At 41.1% G+C, this 12,706-nt stretch overlaps 1 protein-coding gene across 1 annotated transcript in view; it reads left to right on the forward strand.

Annotated features, from left to right (window-relative positions):
- Positions 1–11,393: 11,393 nt before the first annotated feature.
- Positions 11,394–12,706, forward strand: part of CCDC25 (coiled-coil domain containing 25) — a gene marked incomplete in the record, with an annotated part of 12,095 nt that continues 10,782 nt past the window's right edge. Inside the window, 2 exon segments of the mRNA XM_072407252.1 lie at positions 11,394–11,536; positions 12,552–12,653. Of these exon segments, the coding sequence (XP_072263353.1) occupies positions 12,629–12,653 (25 nt within the window).

The raw sequence follows: 12,706 nt of genomic DNA on the forward strand, positions 1-12,706 counted from the left end.
GATGTAGAAACATGGCATTGTGGAAAGTGGAGATCTTTAAACAGAGAATAACTGAGAGCAGAGCTGATAACCAAATGCCAGAAAACATCGAAGTATTTCCAATAATGGCAACAATGCTACCATGGAGTTTCGGCATGGCTTTAGGCAAAACTGACTTCAAAACATTCCAAAGTGAAAGAAAATGAAAGACAAATCTTGACAACACAAGCGAGATGATAATTTGGTCAACAGCAGTCATCAATCCTCCTTTCAGCCGGTCAGTGATAATTATGGCTATAATAAAGGACTGAACTGTGAGTCCGGCTATAGAAAATATTCCTGCAGCTGCATATTCCAGATAGTGGGCAATATATTCTCCATTTCCAGAAAAATTCATCTTTCCAGTGATACACAAAAGCTGTACTGATGTTACGGCTGTCTCTGTGTCTATTGAAAAGTGTTTCATTTGAAATATGAAATAGATAATTTAATGCAAAACATCACTGTATTATTCTTGATACAAATGAGGACGATGGCAATAATTTGACTAAGCAGCAAACTCACAAATATTTTTTTTAGGTGATGAAATATTTGAATGTATTAAAATAATGAGCAAAAGGATTACGAGCCAAGGTAAAAAAAAAAAAGTTAGACATTTCCAAAGATAAATAATATGAAGCTGTTGATAGTTCAGTCTTAGTTGGGTCAATTCAATTTGCCTGCCATTGAGCATCATGTTATAGGAATTAGGCTTGCCTGGATTAAAAAAAAAATTGCTCTATTTATTTGTAATTCTCTCTGGTAGTACTTTCTTTTTAATGGAAACATGGATAAGTCTTGCATGGGGTCTATTTGTAGCAGGGTGTTGTCAATCTACCTGGACACTTTATGAGTCACATCTTATCAAAGTTCTTTATATTTTACGAGGTTTACTTTGGCGAATTTTTCACTTGTCTTGGTGATTATCATGGTGGTCAACATTTTCATGAAAAGTTCATCTACCATGGTTATTATTATTATTATACAGTATAGGGAACATATTAGGCAGTGCTCCATAGTCCATAGTCACATCACTATCTGTCCCTCAAAGGAGCTCACAATCTAATGTGTCATATGTCATTATCACATAATCAATTAGGCATTTTTTGGCATAACTGCGTGTTTTTGGAATGTGGGAGGAAACCGGAGTACCGGAAAGAAACCCACGCAGACACGGGGAGAACCTGCAAACTCCATGCAGATAGTGTCTTGGCAGAGATTCGATCCTGGGATCCGCAAAGGCGGCAAAGTTGCAATAAAATGATTTGAGTTTACAAAGTGTTGATAGGCAGATGAGACAAAAAAAAGCACTTTTGTACAAGTAAAAGCACCTTCGGCATGCACATACTCAGGAACTGCTTCATAACTGCCCAGCTTATCAAACAACTGAAGATCCAGAATCTGGGCGAAGGTGGAAGCATTGGCATTGGAGAAGGATGCTTTGGCTAAGTATGCCATGGTGTGCATAGTTGTACATTATAGCAAAACTGGGGTCACGGGGGTCCAAAATCATCCTCATCCCCTGACTGATGGTTTAAAGTGAATTCTGATAGTTATTTTGTTTTGTAATAGTTTCAAATATAATGATTATTAAAGTAGATTAGGCTGTTCTATTATCAACATGAATTATTTATCTATAAGTTATAACTCACATAGCTTAGCGAATGAGGTGAAGTGTGCAAGCAAAACGCATGTTTTTTTTTGTATTTCTTTGCTTATGTTTGGATAATTTTATCTATTAGTGATCATTCACTTTGATAAGAGAACAGCCTAAACTCCGTTAAATAGTCCCATTTCTTTCATTTAGGGTGTTGGGAGTTGATAATGTCATTGTTGACAGCAAGTCCCATTTTGAGCCTAAACCCATAAGGCTCTGGTTCGGTGCAATACTTACCTTAAATTAAGCCCCCAATCTTTTCACATTCTCACAATCTTCACATTCCTCACCTATATACTAGACCTCACTCAGTGTCAGTAGGCCAGTTGCCCCATTTCTGCACATAGTTACCATCAAGCATGTGTAAAGGTTGGCATCTGGGGAACAAGGCTTGGCTGAGGACGAGGAACCAACAGATGTGGCTAGGGGACTAATGACAACCGTAATAGTAGATAAGGACAAGTCAGAGCCAACAGTCAAACACAGGTGATAGTAGCCGGGCATAGTATGGGGATAGCTCTGATCAGAGCCAAAGTCATACACAGGTCAAGCAAGGTATCATAGTCACAGTAACACTAAATAAAGGATTTTGCTCACTAAAGAGTTATTTAATGATTCTATCTTGCCAAGACTGAGATTGCTACTAGAAAGAAGAGAAATAAAAGACAGGCACTGAAGTTTTGTGAATTTAAAGTGTTTATTTGTGTGTTTTTTTAAAGAAATACAAACATTTGTGACAATAATTATTCTATTTAGGAATTTTGTTGAACATGTGATTACTGTATCATGAAATACACATTAAACACATATGAATTACATGAACATTTAAAATAAAGCATACAAATAATGGTATAAATAAAATTATAAATAAAAATTAAAGACTTGTACATTTATTGTCTACCTCAGGGGATAGAGAGACTGGAGTAGATATAAGCTACAGGAACCCTGAATATCTAATTCAGTATATTAATTTGACTGTTTACATAGCAATGCTTATTTATTTATGTGAATAATATTTTGTAAGATCCCTTTGTCAAAGGAAATATTGAATTTATAGCTCAGCTTAGAAGGAGAATTATGAATACTTACATTTGACAGATATAATGATTGTTATACTAAACTATATATGTTCCCAAAACTAATTTGTTGGTTTATGCTCCATCTGTTTTCCCTCTAGCTTATATCTACTCAAGTCTCTCTCCCCTGAGGAAGCCACTTTTTTGGGGCGAAACGTGATGGTTAATTATTGAGACAATAGAACTCCTTGAGTCTGGCTTGAGGTCTCATAGCAGAAGGCACTGGAAGTTTTTTTTCACTGCAGAAGGCCCTTAGAGGGCTACAAAAATATTTGGGGTTCATAGCATATATGGGAGGCTTTTAGAAGGTCTATATGGGAAACCCAATATGGGAAACTTGCGTCACATGGTGCACTGACAGAAGTGTCAGTTGACTATTGGGGTGAAGACTATTGAGGTTTGAGGCTCAATCATATTTGCTACTGAAATATGGATGCATTTAAGGTTGATTGAGTTGGTGGACTCTAATCCTATAAAGTGAAATAAATATTTATATATATATATTTGTGACTAAACTATTACCACCTTTACAACTCTTTGCATATGACACCTATGAATTCTTGAATAAGAGGGTTACACATTTGTAACCCTTTTATATGTAATGTCTATTCATTTAGACCGCTAATCATATACAGTTACGTACCCCTGAGGAAGCCTAACCTGGGCGAAACGTGGCTGGAAACAAATATTTGGAAACACGGTTATGTAAAACCAATCGTGCTAGTAATTACCTTGTCTAGTTTTAGTACCCCACTCAACATCGTTTATTTGATGATTATTTGTATGTAGTAATAGTGTATCAAACTAATACATGTTAATACATTATATATTTTACCTACAACTTTTGAGAATCAAACCTCTCTTTTTTTGCTCTCTTTTTGCAATAAAGAGGGTGGCTCACTAGTAAATACCACTGAATATTACGGGACAATAGGAAGAAACCTGCTCCCCCCTCTTTCCCACTCTAATTGATTATTAGATACAAACAATGACACGGAGGATGAGAGGACCCTGCTTACAATCTAAGATAGATATTTTTTTGTGAAAATTATATGATGCAAAGTACATGACATTTTTTTAAAGAAAGTTTCTGGAGCCATTGCTTCTGTGTGCTGCAGAAACCTGAGATGCAGTGATGAATAATGACCAATAGATGGCCTCTGTCAGTATTTACTTGCTACTAGAGGATATGCCACAGGGTCCCCAAAGTGGTTTTGTATTCACCAAAGAAGAGTGGAAATGATGGAATGCAGAGCTTGGACATTGGACTGGCAGCTATCACATACAGATAAACTACCAGAGCCTCCCCAGACTGAAAGTGGTGGATGTACCGGTGCGCCATATGAGATTGTTACAATTTAAAATTATTTAAATCAACCCAACCCCCTCAGTGCAGACCTCATTACTGGCATCAGACCCCACAGTGCAGACCCCCTGCCCTGTTACAGACCCCCTGAGTGCAGACCTCCTGCCCAGTGACCGACCTCCATTGCAGACCCCCTGCCCGATGACAGACCCCCTCAGTGCATACCCCTTCAGTGATCCACCTCCGAGAGCCAAACTGCTATAGTGCAGACCCCTTCCCCAGCAACAGACCTTCTTAGTGCAGACCTCCTGCCCAATGACAGACCCCCCACACACAGTGCAGACCTCTTGCCTAGTAAAAGACCACCCTTAGTGCAAACCTCCTATCTGGTGACAGACTACCTTAGTGCAGACCCCCTTCCCAGTGACAGACCTCATCCATATACCTTCAGTGTAGACCTTTCCACAGTGACAGACTCCAAGAGTCCCAGAGAGACAAACTCCCACAATGACAGACCCCTCAGCCCAGACTCCCCCTTTAGTTAAAACTTCCTCTACAATGGCAGACTCTCACCACAGTGACAAATTTTTACAATACTGACCTCCTCCTCAAATAAAGATCTTTTCCCTCACCCTCACCCTTTAGTTGGACAACCCCCTTCCTTCTTTGTAGACTGATGAAGTGAGGAGACACTTTTGGGCCCCTGAAATGCATCGGGTGAATAACCATATAACAGTCACCATAACTCAGAGCTGAGAGTACAGGGGAACAGACATCTAAAAGTACTGACACACTTTTTGTACCCCAACAGAAATGGAGTAATCTTACCGCACATTGTCATATGAGGTCCAATAAAAAAGGAAAAGTTCTGTACAGAAGAGGAGGTCCTACAAATCAAGTTGATTTGAGTGACCAACATTGAGAGCCTACAGTTTCCAATGAGGAGGTTCTTTCACATCAAGATAGAATATTTTTGTCTAATAGTATAGTACAGGGTTGATCTTGTTTTTGGGTCCAGAATCTGCTTCAGAACCTCTTCTGATCAGCCTTCAGTTCAACATTGAAGCCGGAAGAGCCCATTTCTTAGCTTGGCATTGGCGCAAAGGAGGTAAATAGAATGTAAAATAGGAAAAAGATTCCAAATGATATGAAACACTAGAATTCCAAATGTGGTAAAAAGATAATCGTCAAATTGACTAAGAATGCTAAAAGCGGCACAAGTCAGGAAAGTGACAACAATAAATGTAAGAGTCTTGATGTAGGTGCCCATCTTGCACGTTGCATTTTTTTCAGTTTTTATTCTACTCATGTGAAGACAGAGGGATATGATAATAAGGAGCGATGATAAGAAATATACCAGAAAGCATATGATGTTCCACAGTAAGAGGAGGAACTGTTTCACTTCTGGTCTTCTAAGGCCGTTGGGTTGAGCTTCAGTTGAATTATTGGGTTGTCCATCGTAAACGACCATGAAATATAGGGAAGAGTAACCACCGGAGCACAATATGGATAGGACGATGATACGGGTAAGATTTTGTGATATCAATCCACGTAGACGTAGGAAGAAGACATTGTTGAAGTTGGAGATCTTTAAACACAAAAAGACGGAGAGTAGGGCTGACAACCAGATGCTGGAACCGGAAAGCAGCCATGCAATGAAGGATAGGGTGATGTAGCTATACATTACTGGTTCTGTTCCGGAAACAAATAACTGAACGATGATAAAGAGACAAATCAAATGAAAGGCCAATCTTGAGATCCCCAGTGAGGTTATAATTTTGTCGGTAGCTGTCATCAATTTTCCCTTTAAGTGGTCAATCAGATTCAGGGCTATGATGAAGGATTGGACAATCATTCCTAGTGCTAGCAAAAAGATTTCAGCAGTAAAATATGTCAGATCAGTGTCGTATGGAGAAGCCATCTCTCCTGTGATTGACCAGACCTGTACTAATAAAACTTGACACAGCCGCTTCCTTGTATGCCAAAATGTTTTCTGTTTTGGATATGCAATGCAAATAGGAATGCAAAAATTGTATCACTGATTGTATTTGAATAAGCATTGTTTATTCTGAATGTTATTTTAAAATAGAGTAACATTTCAATATGCTGAAATAAAGAAAATACCAAGGAGCATCAAGCTGAACTCAACCAATGCAGCCAATATTCCCTAATACATCAATAACGTTGCAATTACTGTGCAGCAGTGCTGAAAAAGGTAAAAGAGAAGCATTGCAAAGAGCCTATCAGTGCACTCCAGTACAAAATCTAAATGCACATCATGAGATACATACAGAGTAAAGAACCTACTCTTGTTACGCGCACAGAGGAACCAGTAGGGGGTGCTGTAGGTAGCTAAGAGTCTAAGCAACAGCCTGTTTTTTTTGCAGAGCCTCTAGAGGTGAAGATGTTGCGCTGCAGGCTGTTAACTGATTGCGGTCCTTGGGCACACTAGGGTGGGCAAGAAAATGCATGGTACCAAATCACAAAGCAGAGGATAGTCAAAGAAGGCCAGGGTCGAGGCAGGCAGCAGACAATTGAAGTCAGGAACAAAAACAGGGGTCAAGTACCAGGAATTCAGAGATTCTGGTGACACGGGGGTCACCGAAGTCATAGGGGAACACAGGGGACACAGAAGGCACATTTGACATAGATACAGGGGAACACAGAAACAGCACAAGGGAACAGACAGGAAAACCGCAGACTGGGCGACAAGGGGCTAGCACAGGAGCTGAACAGGGGAAGCCCTCAATCAACCAACAAGTGTACAGAAAATGCTCAGCTAGGGGGCTCGGCACTAGTGGAGACACATTGCACAAACACTGAGTGCTGTGTCTGAGCCAGCTAGAATAGCCAAGGGGAATTAAGAGGCTATCTTCTGATTGGCAAGCAGGTGCGCCCGGGATCAAAACTGCCCACATGCACAGGTGAGAGGTGCCTGCGCTTTAGCCACGGGGGTGGTAAGTGTGACAACTATACTGTCTAGTTCTGTTTTCATCAAGTAATTGTTGTCCTGCACTAGCATGGCCACTCCATTATATCTGTAATCCATGTCTAAGAGTAATTAGTCATATTCAGATCGACTTGCTCTTGTAATATTGAAGACGTTTCATTCCATTCTATGATGCTTCTTCAGTTCTCACTGCAGGAAATACCCAGCATTTATAACTACACAGCACAAATACCTTAATCCAATCATGATAAAATGTCACACTGCAAATGTCCATTGTCAGGAGATGTAACATTTGTGAAACCAACTTGTCCTAAAATATAAAATCCTATCCTTGGTGTCAGGAAGTCTGCATGGTTGTTAACCTTTCTAATTACATTGTTTAAGGTGTGACTTTCAATAGTAGGGTTGATGAAATGGCAATGTAAAACAGATGGTATTGAAGAGCCCCTCCACTGTTCAGAGATGGGTGTTCTAATTTGGGTTAGAGCCAGACGAGACAATGATGTCCTATGATATCACATCCCTGTTCCCCTGTATATCCACTGCAAAGACTATTGAGACTGTAAGAAAACATTGAGAAAAATTAGATTGAGAACAATCTAAGCTAGAGATTGTTTGGATTTTGCTAGAGAATCCTGCAAGGAGTAATCGGCCGGTAATTCTAGTGTCTACCAGACTATTTGCTATAAGGTGCCACCAGGGGGCAGACAAGTGGAGGTAGGCTTTTGTATAGAGAAAGTTGATTAGTCAGTTGTGGTCACGAAACACACCTGGGCAGAATGTCAGGGTGGCAAGCAAGGCGGTGTCAGTAACCATGCCATTTCCCGTAAACTGAAAGAAGAATATTATTACTTGTAAACTTCTAATCCCTCCATCTTCAATGTAATGAAGATATGTGAAAATTCACAATCATAGCTCCCTTCATACACTGGAGGTTTGGTCAATTGCTATCCTTCCCTTTGGCTTATGTGACGTCTTCATATAATAAAGAACAGGAGACATGCAGTCAAATGCGTATTTTTTTTAAAAAAATGGGAAAAGTAAGCAATTTGTGCAGAGGCTGTTGGTGGTTTTCATTACTCTGACTAAACACAAGAGGGCAGCACAGCAACGGCAATGTCAGCTTCCCAGCATATTTTTGGGATTGTTTTCCATTGGCATAGAGGGAGATCTGGAATCTGATACACCATGTACTTTCTTTATTTGCTTACGTGCTTTGTTTATTTCTATGCAAATCAAAAAGGCAAAGACATGCCACTCGTTCACCTTTATACAAATATGGAGAACTCCGGCTCATGTCACTATGCATTCCACTTACAAATGTTTATATAGAGTAACTGTAACTTTAGGGGATTTGGCGGGAACATTTTAAAAATCACGGTGAAGCTGTTGGTTGGGGTGAAGCTGATTTAAACAAGCAATAAACAGATTTAATAATAAAGTGTATCTAATTCCAGATCTGTAATTAATGTTCACTAAAATAATTTTTGAATCTGAATGTGGCCTGGTATCCATATCTTGCAGTCTCTGTATTGCAGAGCTCAAGATCAAAGCAGCACAAGGATCCAATCCAATCCAAGGATCCAATGAGGTGTACAGCTGTTAATGGGTGCTTACCAAGGGCATGCCGATAGGAGGGGAGAGCAGACTAACAGACAAGAGTGTAACTGGGAGCTGCCTGGCCCTGGCCCAGTAATAGGGCTGAAACTGGCCTACTGGTCTAGATCTGGACAGAGGGTGGGGATGAGAGAGGAGCAATCAGCATAATACAGTACCACCGGGCCAGGGTAGAACCTACTGCCTGCTACAAGAATCTGCCTGCCACCTACTTACTGCCTGTCATTATTATTGGGGTATGACAGATCAATCTCCTGCCACTGAAGTATCTACCAATCATTGGAATCTTTTGTGGATATCAGTCTGTCATTATTATCTGCATGCCATTGGTAATATCTTCCTCTCATTGGTTATATCTTCCTCTCATTGGTAATATCTGCCTGTCATTGGTAATATCTTCCTGTCATTGGTAATATCTGCCTGTCATTGGTAATATCTTCCTCTCATTGGTAATATCTGCCTGTCATTGGTAATATCTTCCTGTCATTGGTAATATCTGCCTGTCATTGGTAATATCTCCCTGTCATTGGTAATATCTGCCTGTCATTGGTCATATCTTTCTCTCATTGGTTATATCTTCCTCTCATTGGTTATATCTTCCTCTCATTGGTAATATCTTGCTGTCATTGGTTATATCTTCCTGTCATTGCTATTATCTGCCTGTCATTGGTTATATCTTCCTGTCATTGGTAATATTTTCCTGTCATTGGTTATAACTTCCTGTCATTGGTTATATCTTGCTGTCATTGGTATTATCTGCCTGTCATTGGTTATATCTTCCTGTCATTTGTTATATCTTCCTCTCATTGGTTATATCTTCCCGTCATTTGTTATATCTTGCTCTCATTGGTTATATCTTCCTGTCATTGGTTAAATCTTGCTCTCATTGGTTATATCTTCCTGTCATTTGTTATATCTTCCTCTCATTGGTTATATCTTCCTGTCATTGGTTATATCTTCCTGTCATTGGTTATATCTTCCTGTCATTTGTTATATCTTCCTCTCATTGGTTATATCTTCCTGTCATTGGTTAAATCTTGCTGTCATTGGTAATATCTCCATGTCATCAGGTATATTGTATTATCTGCTTGTCATTGGTAATATCTGCCTGTAATTTGTGTTATCCTTGTGAATGTTGCAGGTATTATCTGCTCATCATTAATAATATCTACTTGTCATTGGTAATATCTGCCCGTTGCTGGTATTATCTACCCGTCCTTTCCTCATTCCAGCGTAGCTATGCCTCCACTTTTATTGCTGCTGAGCCCCCTGATGCAGGGCTGCCGTACCTGACACAAACACAGAATGAGATTGCAGCACATCAGGGGTTGATATTTGATGATGTGTATATCCTTGCAGGCCCCAGTATTCACCTATCGATCGCCTTTCAATGGCAAGGAACCAGGAGAGCCGGGTGAGAGAAGAATAAATGTCTTTAAAAGGTCAACATAAAAGAATAAACAGGCTTTAGTAGCAATGGAAAGGGAGTGGTTATAAAGGCTTGTTATAGGTCAGAGTTCCTCTTTAATCTGCAGGTCAGCAGAGGAGAAATGGCAGAGCGGAATTTTCCATCACTATGCTGAATATCGGTGATATACAAATTTTCCTCATGGCTTTACATATCAGCTTCATCCTATTCACAGATCTCTGTGGTCAGAATCCGGCTGCTGATGTTTCTGCAATGATTCAGATTTGCATCTATAGTAAAATCAGCAGCTGCATTGTAACAAAGTGACTGAGGGTCAGGCCTGGAATGATACAAGAGATCCAGATTTCCTATACATATATTGTATATGTGAGTGTGATTTCTGTTAAAGAGGACCTGTGACCGTCCCCAGACCATTCATTTAAACAACAACCTTCCCATCAGATTACATGTGCATTGATTGTAATGTATACATGTGATTCACCTGTATTGATGACAGGTTCTCTTGCTTTAGTCAGCCCCAGCTTTTTACTATTTTAGGTGATCATCAGTGCACACCTGCCCTTGATTTACATCACCATTTGATGGCACTGTGCAGGAAGACTGAGAACATTTAGTGCCAAAATAAATTTCAAGGGACAGCGCTGGGGAGGAGGGGTGTATTGCAGCCAGGTTTTTTTTTATTTTACAAGCTGATTTTTGTTTTAATGATAAATAATAAACCCAGAGTTGAAATAAGCAAGTGTCTTCCAATGAAACTAATGCACGACCTGTTTTTTCCAAATTTCAGAAGGCAAATTTCTGTGTAGACTGCTGCTTTGCTTTGTGTTGTCATTCCATTCGCGTCCACTAGGTTACGCCCTAACAGCTGATCAGCTTTTTCCATGAGCTGTCATTCCAATTCAGTCTTTCTTCCTGAATTGTCATTTTGGTTTTAGCCAGAAGATGGCGCCCGCTGTGCAGTACACCCAGCGCTAACAGCTGTTCAGTCATTTAACTAAGCTGTCATTCCAGTGTTTGGCCAGCAGATGGCGCCTTTGAACGCTCACAGTTGTGCAGGTTTTTACATGAGATGTCATTCCAGTCTTGTCCGGCAGGTGGCACTCGTTACACCCAGCAACACCCAGCACTCATAGCTGCTCGGGAATCGGGATTTTCTTGAACTGTCATTTTACTCTCAGTCGCATGGCGGCGCCCGCACTGAGCTGTAATTGCATTTTCAGCAGGCAGGTGGCGCCCCTGCACATAACCTGAAGCACTGTTAAGGCTTCTTCTTAAGTTGCTATTCCAGTTTTATCCGCAAGATGGAGCCCCCGCATAGAACATTCAGCGTTCATAACTATCCGTGCGATTCGCTGAGCTGTAAATTTGCTGCTGGCCGGTAGGTGGCGATATGCAGACCGGCGCTGCTGCCTGTGACGTTCTGTCCGTCTCTCTATGGTAACTTCCGGTGTGCGGGCGTGCAGCTGATCAGAGGGAGCTGCCGGTGAGTTTCGGTCTCGGGAGAGATTTTAAAGCTGAGGTTTGGCTGAAACCATGTGCCCCTCATATACGGACACTATGTGAGTGAGGGGAAGCTGCTGGAGGACTGCAAGTCCCAGCATGGCTTCTATGAGTGTCAGGGCTGCACTACATAGCACTGTGTATGATGAGGGTAGTTACAGGAGGACTACAAGTCCCAGCATGGCTTGAAATACCAGCTAGCTATATTTTCGGTTAGATCATACCATGTCTACCATTATTCCATGCCATGCCTATTTCTTCTGTGTCCCCGTGTGGATTTTTCACCCCACTTCCGGTCTGGGAGACACAACAGGATGTCTATGAACTGTAGAAAATGTAATTTAGATGGTTGTCACTGAAAACAGCGTCCCTAAAGCACAAACAGTTAGTTTGGTGGAATGGGGGGAGGGGGAGCTCAGCTAGAAGAGTGACAACGCTTTCCCTCGCTTAGTGTTATGGAACATTGAGGTGTCACCTCCCTGCTTCCTGATTGGTCAGTATAATAGCAGTGCTACTCGTCTCATGCTGCTCCTCTACTCTCACCACATGTGCATGTAGCAGAACCTGATTGTCAGCTGGTATTGTCCCTCCCACTCTGTATTTAGCAGAATCTGATTGGCTGTTGGTGAAGATGCAGACAGCAATCTTTCCCATGATGCACCTGCTGCCAGCCCCTCCTCAGGTATATGATCACCTGGTCTGATACTCCCATGGCCATCATTGGCTCTTTCATTGGTGGGCTGCCAGTGAATCGGCCTTCAGTTATAATAGAAATATTATGAAGTGGCATCGGATCGTCCGTTCCTCTGAGGGTCTGTTAGTGACGTGGACATTGTACAGCGCTATGGAATATGTTGGCTCTATATAAACACCTGATGACAGGTAGGGGCGATGGAGCTCACACATTCCATGGCAGCAATCATGTGACTATTTCTACTGATGTCATGTAATGATCATGTGACCATCAGACCCATTCATACTTATTTTGTATTTTTCAGGCTTCCGGATATTTCGTGCTCCCCGTATACTGCGAGGCGGATCCCTGCACTTCAGCTGCTCACACACAGGGGGCGCCATGGTGTTCTACTTTACTAGCAATGGTAACGCACACTTGTCATGCTGAGCCTTCATGATTGACAGAACTGAAAGCCAA

The sequence above is a fragment of the Pyxicephalus adspersus genome, chromosome 4 (assembly GCF_032062135.1).
Source record: "Pyxicephalus adspersus chromosome 4, UCB_Pads_2.0, whole genome shotgun sequence".
In the NCBI taxonomy this organism is placed as follows: Eukaryota; Metazoa; Chordata; class Amphibia; order Anura; family Pyxicephalidae; genus Pyxicephalus; species Pyxicephalus adspersus.